Source organism: Pongo pygmaeus, chromosome 5 (assembly GCF_028885625.2).
Source record: "Pongo pygmaeus isolate AG05252 chromosome 5, NHGRI_mPonPyg2-v2.0_pri, whole genome shotgun sequence".
Classification (NCBI taxonomy): Eukaryota; Metazoa; Chordata; class Mammalia; order Primates; family Hominidae; genus Pongo; species Pongo pygmaeus.
The window spans coordinates 146,765,491-146,784,701 of NC_072378.2; the positions used below are offsets into that span (position 1 = coordinate 146,765,491).

Consider the following 19,211-nt stretch of genomic DNA (forward strand, 5'->3'; position numbering starts at 1 on the left):
AAAAAGGAAAAAAAAAATGATGAAATCTGAAAAAAAATGGAGTTTAGTAAATAATAAGGAAAATAAAGGAAGTCCTACCCTGGGACCTGCCCACTGAAGGGATGCCCACTCTGGGTACCCTCAGGTTGCTAGTGTCTGCATGACTCTTCCAGCACTTCCTGTTTCCAGTGTGCTAACCTGGGTTCTCCTTTTCTTGCTGAACTTATTTGCCTGTGCCTGTCCCTGTTCCTAGTTTCAGGAAGGGCTTCCACACTGCAGAACTCTAAGGGCACCATTATCATCATGTTCTTTGTTAATGACATCCACTGGAGAGGTGCAGTCCAGGCAGTACTCCTTAGGTAAAAGTTTCTGCCTCTGGACTAGACGTCTGCAGCAGAACCTGGCAGCCTACTGCCTAGACCCATCCTCTTCCAGTCTCTCTTATGTCCCAGGTTCTGCCTGGAGACAAACTATATGACATCAGGAATGCTTTTACTTCTCTGTGCCTGTTTCCTTCTAATACTTTTCCTCTGTTAATTAAAAAAATTCAAAAATCATAAGAGGCCATCAAATGCTTCTACACATTTGGCCAACCAATAACGATCTTCTGCATGGGCACAGAACACAAACACCATGTACATTTCCTCATACGATATTTAGAAAATTACCCCTGTGATCCTCATTCATACGTATGGTTCTCCATTTTGTCCTCAGAATTTGTTACGGAAAGTTGCATTGATCAGTATGAATAAACTAAGACCAGAATGCAAATCCACTGTATTTTCTCTGTACAGGCTTCCCACCAGCTTATGTCTGGCCAGGTTTTGAACAGTTGCAGAGAAACTGTGCTTACTGTAAGGGAGTGGCTAGGTGGGGCGGAAAGCACCTGGTGGATCATTATTTGCATCTTTATATGGCCTTTGTGTTCCAGGATGCCTTATTTCCCACTAATAAATCACCATAAGCTTGAGGCCTTTGTCTTGACAACATCATTTTCTCTCAGTCCAAGAGCATTTCATGGTCTTGGTGATATATGATGAGACCTCATACTCATGTGCATTCCTGTGTAAAGAATTTATCTTTATTGGATTTTTTTCCCTTTGAAATTTAGCCAAAATTTTATGAGAAAAAATTATCCATTATGGGGGTTTTGCTTTTAAAGCAAATATGACTTTCGAGTTGCAGGGGTCTTATACGTGCTATCTGCTTTCAGTTAAGAGCAATTTAGATATCAGATTAGAAACCCTTCCCGTTGACTGACATCTTATAAATGAAATCTGCAGCCTCTTGAACTTAATTATATCTTCATGAATATTGTAAGGCTTCAAAACTTGGCTGTGGTTTTGAAACTCAGCCAGGGAGGTATTAATGGTGTTATAATTTGTATTTATGTAATGTTCTTTCTTCCAGCTGGTTCAAAGTATCTAACGCATTGTTTCAGTCTATCTACATAGACTGAAAACCTCACTGTAGCCATTTATAAATAGGGACCCTAAGGGTCAATGAAGTGACACAAATTAGTAAAGGCCACATAAAACTCTAGGAGGTTTCTTTGTGCTCTGAATGCCTCCCTAGGAAAGTTGCGTTCACTATTGAGATGTGTTTTATTTATATCACATTGTGCTAAATACACATTCAATCTCAACTTCTGCTTCAGCCATCAATCCCAGCTCGTGTTCCCCTTTTCTCTTTCTTTGCCCACCCACTTGATTTCCATCAATAACTTCTTCCTACTCCAAGTCCTAGAACATCATTTTTAATCTTTAAAGTTCAAGACACTTTCCCAGGGCCCCCAAAATGGTAATTTTTTTTTATGTGTAGGTCTATGATGAGCCCAGAAATCTCCATTTTAACAGATACATTAAAAGAGTACAAGGCTTATAATTTTTTAAATACCTCATGACATGGTTTGGCTGTGTCCTCACCCAAATTTCATCCTGAATTGTAGCTCCCATAATCCCCACGTGTCCAGGAAGAGACACCGTGGGAGGTAATTGAATCATGGGGGCAAATTTTTCCCATGTTGTTCTGGTGATAGTGAACAAGCCTCAAGAGATCTGATGGTTTTACAGAGGGCAGTTCCCCTGCACATGATCTCTTGCCTGTGTCCATGTAAGATGTGCCTTTGCTCCTCCTTCACCTTCTGCCATGATTGTAAGGCCTCCTCAGCCACGTGGAACTGTAAATCCGTTAAACCTCTTTTTCTTTTTAAATTACCCAGTCTTGGGTCTGTCTCTACAGCAGCTTAAGAATGGACTAATACACCTCACAATCAGTTTGGATGTGGAGTTAGAAAGACTGTTAGTATCTTGAGCCTGAGCATTATGGTGTAGTAGAATCTAGGCCATCTATTCTTTCTTAAATTGAGTTCTCAAGAAGCAGAGCCAGAGGCAGAGATTCCTTTGCTAATGATTTGTTGAGGCGTGGTGTCAAGAGGAGAGGAAGTAGGCTAGGACTGGGGAGTAAGTTAAGTAATGTCTCAGCTGGAGAGAAGCTGCAATCTGATTCCAGGAAATCCTCTGAAACACAGATTGACTGAGAGTTAGCAAGGGGTCCAGCCTTTTGAACTCCACTGTCCGTCATTGGTTGAGTTCTGGCATGGGGCAAAGGATGGGGGAGCAGAGTCTTCCTGATGAAGCATTTCATGTTCATCTGAGAGCAATTCCGCACAGAAGATGGCAGCTGTGGGTTGATTTTAGCAACACTCCATCAACTGTGCTGTGAGTGTTCTAGTTGAAAAGGTGGTCTAGGCTGGTCACCAAAAGTATTGGCTACATCTCTCCACTCAACAAGAGTTACCTTTGCTCCTCCCCTTGACCTCCTGGCTTTTCCCTTTCTCCAGTATTGGCAACTCTTCTGATTTGATGCCAAGACACAGTCCCACCTTGAACCCAGTTCCAGTACCCGACTCTGTATATTTTTGTGCCTGAGTATCATAGAAGTCTTGGTAGCTTCTATGATACCACAACTAATTGAAAACTTGTTCTGAATAATGCTTTTCCTAAAGAGTGATGTCCTGCCCTGGGGCCTGCCATTGAAAGGTTGCCCACTCTGGGTACCCTCAGGTGCTGGCGTCTGCATGACTCTTCCTTTACTTCCTATTTCCAAGGTCCCAACCTGGGTTTTCCCTTTCTTGCTGAACTTATTTGCCTGTCCCTCTTCCTGGTTTCAGGAAGGGCTTCCATACCGCAGAACTCCAAGGGCACCATTATCGTATCATCATGTTTTCTGTGGATGGTGATGGTGCCCTCTGGAGATGTGCGGTACAGCAGTCCAGGCAGTACTCCTTGGGCAAGTTTCTGCCTCAGGACTACACTTCTGAAGCAGAACCTGGCAGCCCACTGCCCAGATCCAGCCTCTTCCAGTCTCTCTTATGTCCCAGGTTCTGCCTGGTGATAATCCATATGAATTCAGGAATGCTTTTACTTCTCTGTGCAATACTTTTCCACTTTTAATTTTTAAAAAATTGGAAAATCACAAGAGGCTATCAAATGCTTTTACATATTTGGCCAACTAATAATGAAATTAAATGTTTCAATCAAATCACTTGGGGGAGATATTCCTAAAATGTTCTTTGGACAGAGTAAACAAAGGAACTAACCTATATATGGAAAGTAAGGGATAGGGTATTAAGCCAGCTTCCTAGTCTCTGGGATTGCTGCCTGCACACGACTTGGCCTTCTCATGAAATTCAGGGTCTGTGTGCTGTGGCAGAAATTCAAAAAGCGCTGCTTCCAGCTTCTTCCCTGCCAGGAAATCTCTCTTCTAAAGATACAGCACAATGATGTACTTGGTGAATCAGACTCAAATTTTTTGTTTATTTACAGGAAATTAACAAAAGTGAAAAAATTATAATGACTTGAAAATACTATAATAAATGTTATCATTATAATTTTAAAATAATGAGGCCACAAACAGGAATACACAATTCCCCCAAAAGAAAATGGTTTACTTCCCCTAGTAACTAAAGAAAACAAAAAGAATAATTTTGCACTTGTCAAACTGGCATATATTTTACAAAATGATAGTATCTACTGCTGGTCAGGATGTGGTAAAATGGGCGCTCAGATATGCAGCTGATGGTAAAATACATGGTATGATTTTTCCTGGAGGGCAATTTTCCAATGTGGATCAGGAGTCTAAAGAAACATCTTAATTGAACAATTTTACTGCAAATGATTCATACCAAGGAAATGATCATGTTATGCAATGCTAGAAATATTTGTGCGCAAACAGGAAAAATAAAACTTCCTATATTCCTAATCTCCAACAGGTCAAAATATTAGATAAATGCTAATATATTTTTACCACGAATTATAATGGCTCCATTTTACTGGGCTATGTCAGGTATGCCATGAATCGGCTTTTTCAATGGTGATATAATCCAAGCTCAAAGATTCCTAAGACCGGCATGGAAAAGACAGAGCAGGGTTGAAGTTACTTGCATCTAACAAGCTCAGCCCCAACAAGTGCTCTATGTGGTCTATCTTATCCTGTTTGAATTCTGAATTTGGTTTGGGGCCCAAGCCCCAGCTAATCAGAGAGTGTTAACATTGCTTTCTTTGCCTCCACAGTTCACACATCCTTCTCAGGGCCTCATGCATGTCTATGGCTTAGAGTAGGACTTGTGAGCTTATGTATGTTTAAAATAGTCACTGTGGACTGAACACCATCTAGCAGATAAGGCCATCAAAGAAATGATAGTCCACTGAGCCTGTCTATGCTAAAAGTCTATAGGGGGTCCCTTTGACTTATTGCTTCAAATCTAAAGCCCTCTGATTTGTTAAAGTTCAATAAATATCTGTTATTATTCTCTGGCTTCCTGCAGTGGAATGTTATGGTGGTACAAGTTATAGAAGCCCAGAGTAGCTCTTTATTAACCAAGTTCATAAAGGCTTGGATCTGCCCTGCCCCCTCCACACTCAGTATCTCCTCTCTGTTTGCACCACTATCAATACTAATGCTACTTAGCAGCCCCTTCCTCCTTCTTCTCTTCTCTACTCTGTGTCTTATTCTTGCTTAATAGCCATCTTATGCCCAGCCTCCTCCATAAATCTTCCCTGGGATGCCACAGTGACTGCAGCCTTTCTTAAATCCTTGTCGTTATAGTTGGACCCACAAAGTTTGACTGTATTATATACAAACAGCACAGAGTTAGACATACGAAACATACTCCATGAACAGCTAAGTAGGCAATTTTCCAAATGGAAATGCAATCACTGTGGTATTAAATTCTTGTTCTCTTGAATAACTTCAAAGAATGAATCGGCATTCTCATTTTAATTTTATTCTAAAAGCAAGTAAAAATTCCTATTATATCAGGTGCTGACATTTTCATCCCATCAAATTGCTGAATGGACATGAGCATTCAACAATTCCTTTCCACCCAAACTCAATTCACAACCTTAACATGGAACATAATTTTTGTTCTATGTTAAAGGGACTTGAAGAACATCTCATAGTTTCAGATTAAAATAATAATCTGAACTTTTCCCTTTCATTTTTTCCATTTATACACAGCTTATTTTATTTCCACAGACATTAAGAGCTCTGAATTTGACTAATATACTAAATAGACATCTCATTTATATTACAGCTTTTATTCAATAATCTTGAGTGATAGCTTATAGTCATCATATCAGGTTTTCTTTTGAATATTCTTAAATGTATTGTAGTCACCATCAATAATAATCATGCTTCAGTTAGATCATCATCCTATTGCTGAGTTGTCAGTCATTCACTATGAGAATAATTGAGATAATATGAAAGACAATTGTCTAAATAACTTATTACTGCATGAAAATAAGCAAAGTGTGCTGATATCACAGAGTCTACACTGACAATACAAAGAAGGTTATGCAAATTGGTGGCAGGAATAGGGGAAGTGCTGTGCTGAATTTCTGGCAGCACGCTAGCCCTCAGCTATCCTTTCCCTTAACATCATAAGCTACGTTGGGCTTCTATAACTTGTACCACCATAACATTCCACTGCAGGAAGCCAGGGACCATGGAAACCCACTAAACTGCAACATCCCTTGGCACTCAAAACAGGCTTTTCCTCCTTAATGAACACAGTCTGAAAACAATCCACCAAGGAATTTTGTATGCTGTTTCGGTTTACATTAGCAGTTGCAGACATACCTGGTGACTATGACTCAGCAGTTCTTGAGGCAAAAGGAAATCATTTCTGCCTTCACTTTAGATTCTGTGAGCTTTCAGGGGGCACTACTGAAAAATCAATGCCAGTTATGTACTTAGAGAAGCTTCTGTTAATGGTTTTCCTGTTGACCTAACCCATAGAAGAATCTGTCATATTTAATTAGTGTGGCAGTGTCATACTGATCAATCTTTTCCCTGGCTTTTCTTTCTTAACTATATCTCAGCATATACAGAATTAATACACCTATCTTGGTACTAGTGCCCATTTTTCAGCAAATTAGTCTCTGCAATGACTTTCTTGTCCCTTGTTGAAGGCTGTAGTAATCTCTGCTGCTACATTTTTGTTTTTGTTTCTAGCTGTGTAAGAAATTAGTGCAGGGCCCATACCACCCTGAATGCTCCTGATCTCGTCTGATCTCAGAAGCTAGACAGGGTCAGGCGTGGGCCATACCACCCTGAATGCTCCCGATCTCGTCTGATCTCAGAAGCTAGACAGGGTCAGGCGTGGTTAGTACTTGCATGAGAGCATGGGACCAGAGCATGGGACCAAAGCCACATTTTTTTTGTTTGTTTGTTTGTTTTTTTTTTTTGAGACGGAGTTTCACTCTGTTGCCCAAGCTGGAGTGCAGTGGCATGATATTAGCTCACTGCAACCTCCTGGGTTCAAGTGATCCTCCTGCCTCAGCCCCCCAAGCAGCTGGGACTACAGGCATGCACCACTACACCCAGCTAATTTTTGTATATTTAGTAGAGACGGGGTTTCACTATGCTGGCCAGGCTGGTCTTGAACTCCTGACCTCGTGATCTGCCTGCCTCAGCCTCCCAAAGTGCTGGGATTATAGGCGTGAGCCACTGCGCCCTGCCCCAAAGCCACATTTCTAACCTAACTCGCAGCTTAGCATGTCCTCTTATTGAGAAGGTTGCCTCTTTCTGTGTTCAGTTCAGTTGGAGGATGCTACAAAACAACAGGCCCCAAAATAGTAGGGTCCTCTGAATGCACACATTCTAGTATTTAACCCAAAGCATGTGCAAACCCACATGCATGCACACACATGGTGAGAGAGTTCTGCTTTACTACTACTGCATTTTGTACCCAGAAGCAGGACTGCCTTCAACTAACACAGGCTTTGGCGTAAATCTAGTACATCAGTCTAGACTTCTTCCTTTATGTTGAGTTAAAGGTATCCATTGCTCATTCCTTCAATCTAGCCTTGGTTATATATGACTAACTATGGTCTATTTCTCCTGTTTTCTTGGTTTTGGTTAGAAAAACCAAGTGGTTAGCAGTATGTTAAGATTTCTGTCTCCCTCCTTCTCTTTAGAATTGGCTCCTTGTTTATGCGGTTTTGAGAATCAAATACATACAGTGAGGTGGTAGAGGGACCACTCTTATTTCATCTAAATTCCGAGCTCTAGTTGAAGATGTTTTCCTTGTAATATTATAAAATAATATACTTTTGGCACAAAAATGAACATGGAATAAGTGTAGACAAATAAGCACCTGACCACATTTGTGTTTGTCTCATCTCAAAATAACTAGAAACCATCAGGGAGAATCTTGATATGTTGCCCAATTAGTATTTTGGTAGGACTGAATCCCACGATGAAGACATCATCCAAAAAGGGAATAACACATGACTTTCTAGAAAGCAAAGTTCCCCAAAGCACTAAGAAAGTTCCACAGTCAACAGCAATATTGGCCCAGAGATGCTAAACTCCATATGTTCCTCAATCCCATTTCTGATGAGTGTGTTTTGGTAAGCTTGTGCAAGGTCACTTTGTAAAGACCTAACCCCAACGGTGCAGCCAATTTTAACGAGAAGCCTTGTAGGCATGGGCGCTACTTCTCTGAGATAATTCTTTGTGGCACCTTAGAGCCTCTTTAAAGTTTATTATCATTATTTGGGCTCTAAACTAATATTAACAACCATGACTGTATGCCTGCCTCAAGGGCCACTCATTTAATTAGAGTCTTAAGTTTACCTTTTTTGTATATTTACCCCTAGAAGAGAAGGTGCACTTGAAGCTTTTTAAGTGCATGAACAACGATTATGTTCAGAAGGAATGACCATGTAACAGTGTGGGAACTCAGACAAAACCTTAGGGAATCAGTTAATAGTTTATTGTGGCTGTGTTGGTCTGAGGGTTGTAGAATCTATAATACTGACTTTTAGTGGTGAGCTTCTTTCCAAATTAGTTTTGCCTGTTGATTTTTAACCTTCTCTATGCACTGATGAACAAAGCATCTATTTAAAGAGCTATGCAAAAATTCGGTCTCTGTATTAACATCATTCATGTGAAATAAATCACGGCAACATTACATGTGATAAAATGTTGTGGAAGGTCTCTTTATAGATTATATATTGTCTGCAATCAGGGACAAATTTTATTTTGCACACACAAATATTTGTTAATATTGTGACAAATATCACATCTTCCCATTAGCTTGCTGAGTGTAATGTTACTCCTGGACAGTAACTAAGCAAGAGACAGAAGTATCTCGTACTTAAGAGGGAGAGTTGCAGAGTCAGGCAGGCTGGGTGTTAATCTAGTGACCTCCACATCCACATCCAGCTGTGTGATCTTGGACAAGTTATTTGACCCACTAGTCTTTAGATTGTTCATCAATAAGTTGAGGTTAGTCCTATCACCCGTTTCATAAGTCCTTGTGAGATGAATAGAACGGCACATGTAAAGCACCTAATGGAGCTCCTATCACAGAGCAAACATTTAATCACATTATCACTTATTTCCTGACACTGGGTCAGATGTTAGACTAGTTCTTGGACATTTTTTAAAACTAAAGTTTGCATTTTAGAATACTGTTAAAGAAAAGTAGCAAAGATAGCACAGAGTTCTTGTATATCCCACATCTAGCTTTCCCTATTATTAATATCTTATATTGCCATGTAACATTTGTCATAGTTAATGAACCAACATTAGTGCATTATTATTAACTAAACTCTATTTTTTTCAGATTTCATCTTTTTTTTTTTCCTTTTTCTGTCCCAGAATTCTATCCAGGATATCACATTTCATTTATTTTCCTTGTTTCCTTAGGCTTCCCTGGGCTGTGACAGTCCTCAACCTTTCCTTGTTTTTGATATCTTTGACGGTTTGTAGAGGTACTGGTCAGGTATTTTATAGAATGTCCCTAAGTTTGACTTTGGCTAACTTATTTCTCATAGTTCGGTTGGGATTAGGGAGAGGAAGGCCAAAAGATAAAGCAACATTCTCAAATATATATGATCAATTTATCAGTGATGATGTTAACATTGATCACTCGTCTAAGGTCGTGTTTACCAGACTTACCATAAACTTACTTTTTATGGCTTTTTAAAAAAATGCTATGCTCTTTGAAAGCTACTCACTCAGTGTACGACCCACTTAAAGAATGGGGAGTTATGTTTCACCTTGTTGAGAACAGAGTATCTACATAAATTATTTGAAATTCTCCTGTATAGATTTGTCTCTTCTCTCTCATTTGTTTTTTACTTAATCATTTATTTATATCAGCATGGGTATTTATTTTATACTGTGGATTATAATCCACTATCATCCTTTTTATTTTGTTACTCAATTTTTTCTGTCTCTGATGGTTGGAAGTCTTTCAGTTGGCTCTTGTGTCCCTTTGACATATCTCTATTTTTTATTGTTGTTGTTTTTATTTATTGTTGTTATTATTATTATTATTATTACTACTATTTTTGAGATGGAGTCTTTCTCTGTTGCCCAGGCTGGAATGCAGTGGCACAATCTCTGCTCACTGCATCCCCTGCCTGCCTCCCGGATTCAAGCGATTTCTGGCTAATTTTTATACTTTTAGTAGAGACAGAGTTTCACCATGTTGGCCAGACTGGTCTCAAACTCCTGACCTCAAGTGATCTGCCCACCTCAGCCTCCCAAAGTGCTGGAATTACAGGTGTGAGCCACCATGCCTGGCCTCCATTGTTTTGTTTTTTGAGCACTTCTTTACTTTCTGGCACTACAAAGTGCTCTAGGCTCATCTTGTATATTTCCTTCACCTGCACTACACATGATTTTTTTTCTCCAAAAAGTCCTGATCCCTTTTATTGAAGAATTGTATTAGAAACCAAGATCTGGGCATTGGGTGTGCTTACTGCTATCGGAGTGTTGTTGATTCAGTGAAAAGAACTAGGTATATATGTATGCCAGACCACATGGAAACATGTATCTGTAATCATTTCTATATAAGTTTATCAGTTTATATACCAAACTAAATTTAAATTCATGCTGATGTTTCCAACAACCCTTTCCTTGTACCACATGGTTTATTCTAGCTTTCTCCTTTTGCTTATTTGTAACCTCCCAACCCAACAATGATAAAATGCTGGCTTCTACCACCTGCTATTCATTTATTTGTTCAGTCTTGGTATACGTATGTGTAGCTATTTAAAAATTATTAACACATACCCCACAAGAGACGACTTTACTATCTATAGTGCAGTGCTTATATTTCATTCCTGAGTGTCATTTTAATAGATTTCACTCAGACTGTGACCTCTCAAGGCGATCCTTCTTATTGTAGAATCTGTATTTGTCGTTCTTGTTTCTGTAAATATGCCCTTTACAATCTGAGCAGAGTGGCTGATATATCCAGATAGATTTGCATGAAGTCTGGACCCTGCATTTGTTTTATCAACAGATGTTACTAAGACCTCCTTGCCTGTGTGCTCTTGACAACATTAATCTTCCTAAATTCTGGGATAGATATTGACTAAAGTTTCGCTAGCCATGAGTTTTATTAGGCCCTCGGGAATTCTAAATTTGACTTTTTGCAGAGATGCTATTGGGAGACACCACACAAAAGGCAACATTAAAGAAATCCTCACAATTACAACACTGGGACAGAGTGTCATTGTTTAACTGGGCTGATAAGTCTACATAAAGTACCAACTAATAGAAGAAATGAACTTTAAACAAAAATCCACAGTATGTCTTTTTCCTTTTTTTTTCTTTTGAGACGGAGTTTCACTCTTGTTGCCCAGGCTGGATTGCAATGGCATGATCTCGGCTCACCACAGCCTCCACGTCCCAGGTTCAAGCGATTCTCCTGCCTCAGCCTCCCTAGTAGCTGGGATTACAGGCATGCCCCAATATGCCTGACACATTTTGTATTTTTAGTAGAGGCAGAGTTTCTCCTTGTTGGTCAGGCTGGTCTCAAACTCTTGACCTCAGGTGATCCACCCGCCTCGGCCTCCCAAAGTGCTGGGATTACAGGCGTAAGCCACCAAGCCCAGCCAAAATCCACAGTATATCTTATTCCCATGTGTTGCTGATACGGTAGTAAACCTTATGGCCTATATTTAAATCACAAAGTCTGTTCAGAACATGGCAGGCTTCTGTTCCTTGCTTCCATTTCATCTACTTGGCATATTAATTCTAGGAAAACAGCTGAAGGATACTCTTTAATATGTCCTAAAATAGACTTTTTAAGTGCAACATTTTGTCAAGTTATAGATATTTTGTTGCATTCATCAGGAGTCAGTCATAAAAGTGGATTTACAATGTTAATGCCATATAACATTTATGGTTTTGTTTTGTAATAAGCAAGACCTTATATTGGTTACCAGAAGATGTTACGTTAGACGCTAATAAAACAGGTCAGAAATAAGTAGAGCTTTTACAATAGCTCTTGTATTTCACTCTGTATTTTCCCTTTGTGTTATTAGCTCAGCCTAAATCACCGCAGCATGAAAATAGAGATACTCAGAAAGAACATACCATTGCTTGGGATTCAAAGAGGACCATAATAGCATAAACTTTGAAGCTTTCTTACATATCTAAAGGAAAGCATCCTTCCTATCACCCATAAATAAATAGAGGTGGTGCTATGAGCATAGATCTGCCTTCTTAGAGTGTGGGAGAGGCCAAGAGGAATAGGCTTGGCAAGGATTCTGACCCAGCAGGTTGTTGAGTAAGGAATTGGTTCTGATGGATTCTTACAACAGTCTAACTTCCCACACTGGCTAAAGCAGTCAGCTCTCTGTAGCATACTCTGTCTCTATGATTACCTGCCAAATGCCTACTGCAGACCTGCAAAGATTAGTTACTTCAGGGGGAGTGGTTAATTACTCCACAACACTGTTTTGAGCCAGGTCAATAATAACAGCAAAGGCACACAGCAAGCAGCCCTTGTTTTCTCTCTTAAAGAAACAAAGAGCCCCACAATTCAACTGTTACTGACTGATCCTCGGCATCACTTTAACACCCTTGTGATTGCCCTTATTTGTTTTCCAGATACACCATAATTTTTTGAAATATGAATCAGCTAAATGCAATTGTATTTTCAGAGAATCAAGATCTACCATACATTATTGTCAATTTGCAAAGAGCCTGCTGTTTATGTGTCACGCACATGATAAATTTCTGTTTTAACAATAGACTGGAATGATGCATTTAGAAAAGTGTCTGTATTGTTTGCACATGTAAAGCCCAGGTGGGGTTAAGCAATAGAAATTCAACTAATAATAACAGTGATAATAACATGTGCTTGATTAAATGATCTTTTCTTTCTTCTCTTCTATCCTACATTGGAGTTAATTTACATTTTAATAAACTGAATAGAAAATAATGGATTTGTTATATTTTTCTATGATGTGAGCAGAGATAACCTTTTAGGGAAAGAGTAAAATATAGTGCCAGAGGAAACAATTCCCAGGTCCTAGACTTGGGCACAGGCAAGGCTAGACAGTTCTGAATCTTATCTCAAATTCTCCCTGGAAGAGCATAAAGAAACTTTAGCAGCCAGGCCTCCAAGCAAAATTGAGGGCACTTTATCCCTTTGAGGTCATTATTTAAAAAATGACCTGATTAATCTTCCTTCAATAAATCTAAGACTCAGGCAATTTAAAGGAATGTGAATTTCATTTTCTTTGTTTGATATGTTAACAATATAAAATAATTACAGCCCTTTCTATTTTGATCTGAATTGAGATTGTATCAAATTAGGTATTGAATATATAATTCTGTCAGGTAAAAATAAGCAGTGGAGAGCTACAAATGTTGAGAAATCAGAAGAATATTTTCTCCGGGGGGGAGTCACGTTTACCATCGTTTCCCCGAATGCTTCCTTGCTTTATGAGGAGATAGAATAATGTGGTGTTTGTTCTTTTAATTTGAAGTTAATGCCAAGAATTTAGATTTGAAAAGGTACCACTGGACCTACATGCATAGTGATGGGGTTGCATTAATGAAATCAAACAGGCATCAACAAAGGTACTTTATTGGAGCTAAACATTCTTTCAATATTTTTCAATTCTGAACATTCAAACTGGCACAATATTACTAACAACTCAGAACAAACAAACACTAAGCTAATAATTTTTGCTAACAAATGTCCTGTTGTCTGTAATGGGACTGCTCCACTAGTTGGGTAGGGCTGCTGAGTGCATGCACAGTGCTACCTAATAGGCAGTGCCTGTATATGAATTCCTCATCTAGGGCTGCTGAGTGCATGCACAGTGCTACCTAACAGGCAGTGCCTGCATATGAATTCCTCATCTGTCCTTGCCGACTCCGTGACCTTGAATATAGGACTCCTGATGTTACTGGGCCAGCCAATGTATCTCCTTCTCAAATTTAGATCTGAATAAGAAATAGACCTAGGAATATACTTGTGAGTGTACATAGAACATTCAAAGGAATTTATAAAAAATTAGAATTAATACATACATTTAGCAAGCTTTCAGGATACAAAGTTAGTATGCAAATATCAACAGTATTCCTGTATACTAGCAACAAACAATTAAAAAATAAAAATATGCCAATTGTAGTAGTATCAGAAAAATCAAACACATAGATTCTGCACACTAAAAGACGAAAAAAATTGCTGGGATAAATTAAGAAAACTAAATAAATGAACACTTTCTTCTAGAAATGCTCCATACCATGACCTGGGCAGCAGTTACATGAATGTGTACATATGTAAAAAGTTTTTGACCTATAAAGATTTCTGCACTTCACTATATGTGATTTATACTTCAATGGAAAACAAAACTAACTGATAAACAAAAGACACACTGGATCGGGAACATGGTTTTGATATGTGCCCACAATGGAGAGCCTGTGTGCTGCTGCATTCAGGTAGCAGTTTATAGCCCTTTTTGAGCTTTCACAATAAGAACACGATTACTGTTTAGAATCAAGGCAGCTATTTTCATAACCCACTGTGAAGCAGTTAGGCAGGTATTCTTTTGAAAGTAAATAAACACAGTCAACTGCAATTATTTGGTTCCATTTAGCATATTACAAAAAGTAATGGTTCCATGATAGCCTGGTGGTCCCAAATAGTTAATGTACCACAGAAAATGATTCATAAAATCTCCTTCTCGCTAATAACTCTGAGACAAGTGTTATGAAAAGGCACTAAACCCCAGGAAACCAAAGTGTTTTCACCTTCCCACCAAGTGACAATGTTATTAGTTTATAATTCTCTATTCACTAGCCATGAAAATATAGGAGCTTTAGAGGACAGGGCAGCCTATAATAGATTTTGTTTGTTCAATAATAGATCCTTACAACATTATCTGGACAGTTGCTGTGGTAAAGGAAATGACCCTGTAAAAGCCACATGACTTTCCAACTTTATGTCACATGTCCCTACATGCTAGTTTATTAGACTTGGGGCCAGCAGGGCTGAGACTGAGGTAGTAGCTGAAGAGAGTTCTTCCTGACAGTAGGACCCCCCTGGGTGTACAGAGCCGGGGGACTGGCAGAGTAAGAGAGCATAGGTACTTACTTCAGATGGAAACAAACACACAAACTCTGTGTCTATTTTGGAAAGAGGTGTGAGCTATTACGTTGCAAATATTCCCCGGAAGCATGTATCTAGCCTCCCGGCTCTCTATATGACACTGACACAATGAGCTTCTTTGTCATCATTTGCTGTTGGTAGATTGGGTGCCAGTACTTGTAGTCAGAGAGACAGCTGTGCACATCTGGAACGATCCCAGAGAGAAGTCCTAAACCAGGCTTGGCAATGGTGCCAGGGCACTGAAGGATGGCCTGTCCTCTGTCACCAGAAAAGCGTCTCCTCTGTAGATTTCTATACCTGCCCCTGCATTGCCACTAAGTGTGACAGGAAGAACAAGGAGTAAGGAGGCATTTGGATCCAGGTTATACCCCATGCTTTCCTCACCTGTAAAATAGTGAGACTAATGTTTAGTTGGCAGGATTATGGTAAGCATTATAGCTCATTTATTAAGTATTGTATATAACAAACACTCAAGAAGTGGTAGCTATTATTATTATTATTATTATTATTATTATTATTATTATTTTTGAGACGGAGTCTCATTCTGTAGCCGAGGCTGGAATGCAGTGGCGCGATCTCGGCTCACTATAAGCTCCGCCTCCCGGGTTCACGCCATTCTCCTGCTTCAGCTTTTTTTTTTTTTTTTTTTTTTTGTATTTTTAGTAGAGACTGGGTTTCACTGTGTTTGCCAGGATGGTCTCGATCTCCTGACCTCGTGATCCGCCCGCCTCGGCCTCCCAAAGTGCTGGGATTACAGGCGTGAGCCACTGCGCCCGGCCATATTAGTATTATTGTAGATATGAAGCTATTGCCTTTACTTTAAATGCTCTTTCCCAGATATTTGCCTGATTCATTCTCTATTCTTCTTCAATTATTCACTCAATGCTCCTCTTTTGAGTGAGGTCTACTCTAACCGATCGACATGATACTGTCTCAACATACCCACTTTTTCTTTCCCGTTCTCTTGTATTTTTTTCTATAACACTGATTTGATTGTAATTATTACATAATTTTCTTAGTTGTGTTAATTTTTAGAAATTTTCTATAGCCTTTTACAAGAATTTAAGTCCTGTGACATCAGGTATTCTTGTATGTTTTGTCTACATAATACCTCATTGAAAAAAGCAGTGCCAGATGTATCATAGGTATGAATAAACATTTGTCAAATCTTTAAAAAATTATATAACTGTGAAATTAGGTAAAAAATAATGACATTCTACTGACTATTCTTTGTATACACATATGTATACATCTATGTACATATGTTTATGTGTGTCTATACATACATATTTGTACGTTAATCTTACCCATAATAACCTCAGAAGATATGACACAGAAGGCACCTGACTTAAGAGAGATGACACAATTTGCCTGGTTTGCCTTGTTTACACCTGTGTTCTCAAAATAATTGTTACTAACACTAACTTTCTCTCTAAAAAATGACCCAAGTCATAAGTTATATGATCACCCTAAATGAAGATCAAAAGGAAAACACTGATCTCACAGATATCCAAGAACAGTTCCTGTCTCAGTGCTGATGAATGAAGTATCCACTAGACAACCACTGGCACTAGCTTAAGAAATTTGTACTGTGGACACCAACATAATTTTTTATCTATGTAAAATAAATCCTAAATAGTAGTTATAAAAACAAGAAGAACAAACTCAGTGTCCATAAGGCTTGTGTCTAACAGATAATTTTTCATTTGGTAAAGAACATTGTGTGTTTATTCTGATCTTTTTCTACAGTTTGATCCTGGTGTTGGCTGTAATGACTGCCACTTTGGGTGATGGTTTTAGTATTGACAGGACACTTTAAGGGGCTGCTATCTTGAAGGTTATTTTGCCACTCAATTTTTGTCTTTTTTTTTTCTTTAACTCTTGGTAATTTCTATGATTCTAGTAGCTTCAATATTTAACATTTGGGGTTCTAGGCGAGCCTATAAGGGCTTGTTTAAGAGTTATCAGGCAGATGGCACAAATTTACCTCTTTTATGGTCCTAGTAAGTTGGAGAGGGAGAGAAAGAAAACCACCAGTAAGGGCCATGGGTTCTGGGTGACAGACATAAGCTACTCTGTTTAAATGAATCTGCAATTTTTGGAAGAAGGATCTTTGCTTTCTTTCTTATGTAACTTTCTATACTTATTTTGTGCGATTTGATTTTAAAATGCCCTTCCTCTCTATCTTACTCCTCATTTCCTCTTGGAAAATTTCCTTTCAATCAAGAAAATATTGCTTTAGCAAATTACACTTTTAACAATGTCCTATCTTGCAAAGCTGGAAAATGGATTAAAATCTAATCTTCTTCCCCTTTAACCTAGCCTGGGTATTTTATATGTCACTCTCAGGGTAGATATAAGTATACCTTTATCAAACTTTTGACTACATCTAAATAGGCCTTTAAATAGAACTCTTTAAAAATGTCCATTTTCATCCCAAATTCGATATCAAAGTCAAAACTCTTTACCGTTTCTTCTAAAGACTCAAACTGTCTAACTTCCTAAATATTCCTCTGCTAGTCTTAGCCTGGGAACCTTAGTGTCCAGTGACCTATTTAGGTTGGAACAAAGAGGGCAGCTGGCAGGGAGTGTGAGGAGCCCCATGTTGTTCTCAACCCCATATGCAGCTAAATTGCTGACTTTCCCACCTTCTAGTACTTCAAACACACATCACATTGACCCCCCACTATCAGTCAAATGAGGGAGGAAAAGCTCACTGCAGAGAGAAGCAAATTTCAGGAACCAACTAAAGTCTCTAAATTATGCCAGTGATGTTTCCCAAATATATTTTTTGTTTTCCAAACCTCTTACCTTTATTTCAGCAAACCCAGTTGGTCCCAAAATTTCTCATCCATATCTAAGTCCTGAAGTCTAGACTTCCAATATGGAGCTTATATCTAACACAATACCATTCTTGCAAACCTGCTTGGCAGTAGGGGAGTTTTTGATCACCTGTGACATAGGTAGAAATGATTGCAGGGTTTTTGAAATTCACAGGTAAAATCTAAAGGCTAAAATTAATGTGTAGTATGACTCTTCCATCAAGAAACATTTTACCTGCGTTTCCAATAACTAGCAAATCTGATTTAAATATTTCTGCCCCATCAACCATATATAAGAAGAGATTCATACTGACCAGTTCTAACTCTGGATTTTTGTGGCCCTAGAAATGAAAAAAACGAATAGTGGAATCACCAAAAGAAAATACCGTGGTTTAGATAATGCATAAACTGAATTGCTGTAAACTGTAGATTGTCATAAAGGAATCAAAAAATGTTTTTCCAGTACCATGATATAGGAAGATTTTTAATATAAGTTCCTGTGAACAAAGAGGGAGTAAGAGTTATTTCCATTACTCCTTCAGGATTTCTTTACAATATTCGAAAGTCCTTTATTTTCACCTCTGTGGAGTTTATTTTGTATCTCATAAAACCATTATTGAATAGAGAGAATAAAACTGAATAAACCATTTGCAGGTGGAATCCGCTAGAGCTAGCCACAAGTACAAAGCTTGCACAGGTGGGCGTGGCTTCTGCCAGTGTCATTGCTCATTCCCTTCCTCTGAGAACCCCCAAAAGCATTTGAGAATTAAACCTGGGAGCCTAGTCTTTATTACTGTGACCTTGGTAGTGATCTATTTTTATTGTTACAGGCAATGAAAGCTTAGAAGAAAACTATGTCCAGGACAGTAAGATGGGGTTTGTCATCAATGCCATCTATGCCATGGCACATGGGCTGCAGAACATGCACCATGCCCTCTGCCCTGGCCACGTGGGCCTCTGCGATGCCATGAAGCCCATCGACGGCAGCAAGCTCCTGGACTTCCTTATCAAGTCCTCATTCATCGGAGTATCTGGAGAAGAGGTGTGGTTTGATGAGAAAGGAGATGCTCCTGGAAGGTAATCTTTTCAGTAATCAATCTAAGTAACCTTGTGAGCCTTCCTGTGCCAGACAGATGGCAACTGTGGCTTCATCTGGTTCCATGGTTTCTGGGTGCCATGAGAATAGATACAACTAGGTAGCAAAAAGTCCAGGGATAATATCAGATGAAATTACCAAAGACCACACCACATTTTAAGACATTAAAATACTTCTTTTTCAACACCCAATACCCAGTATTCTACCAGTGCCACCCCCTTACTCAGCTATCCCTTGACCCTTTTTCCAGAATGCTTGGGACCTTCCTGCAAGCCCAGGAACCTAAAGAAATTACACTTGGCCAGCAGAAACCTCTCAGACCTTGCCAGCACCAAGCCAGCATCTTTCTGATCGATTGACTATATACCATTCTGGTTAT

At 39.0% G+C, this 19,211-nt stretch overlaps 1 protein-coding gene across 2 annotated transcripts in view; it reads left to right on the forward strand.

The window, feature by feature from the left end:
• Positions 1 to 19,211, forward strand: part of GRM1 (glutamate metabotropic receptor 1) — a 420,402-nt gene that overhangs the window by 316,262 nt on the left and 84,929 nt on the right. For both annotated transcript variants that reach the window (XM_054490307.2, XM_054490308.2), the window contains exon 5: positions 18,567 to 18,813. In XM_054490307.2, the coding sequence (XP_054346282.1) occupies positions 18,567 to 18,813 (247 nt within the window). The remainder of the gene's footprint in view (positions 1 to 18,566; positions 18,814 to 19,211) is intronic.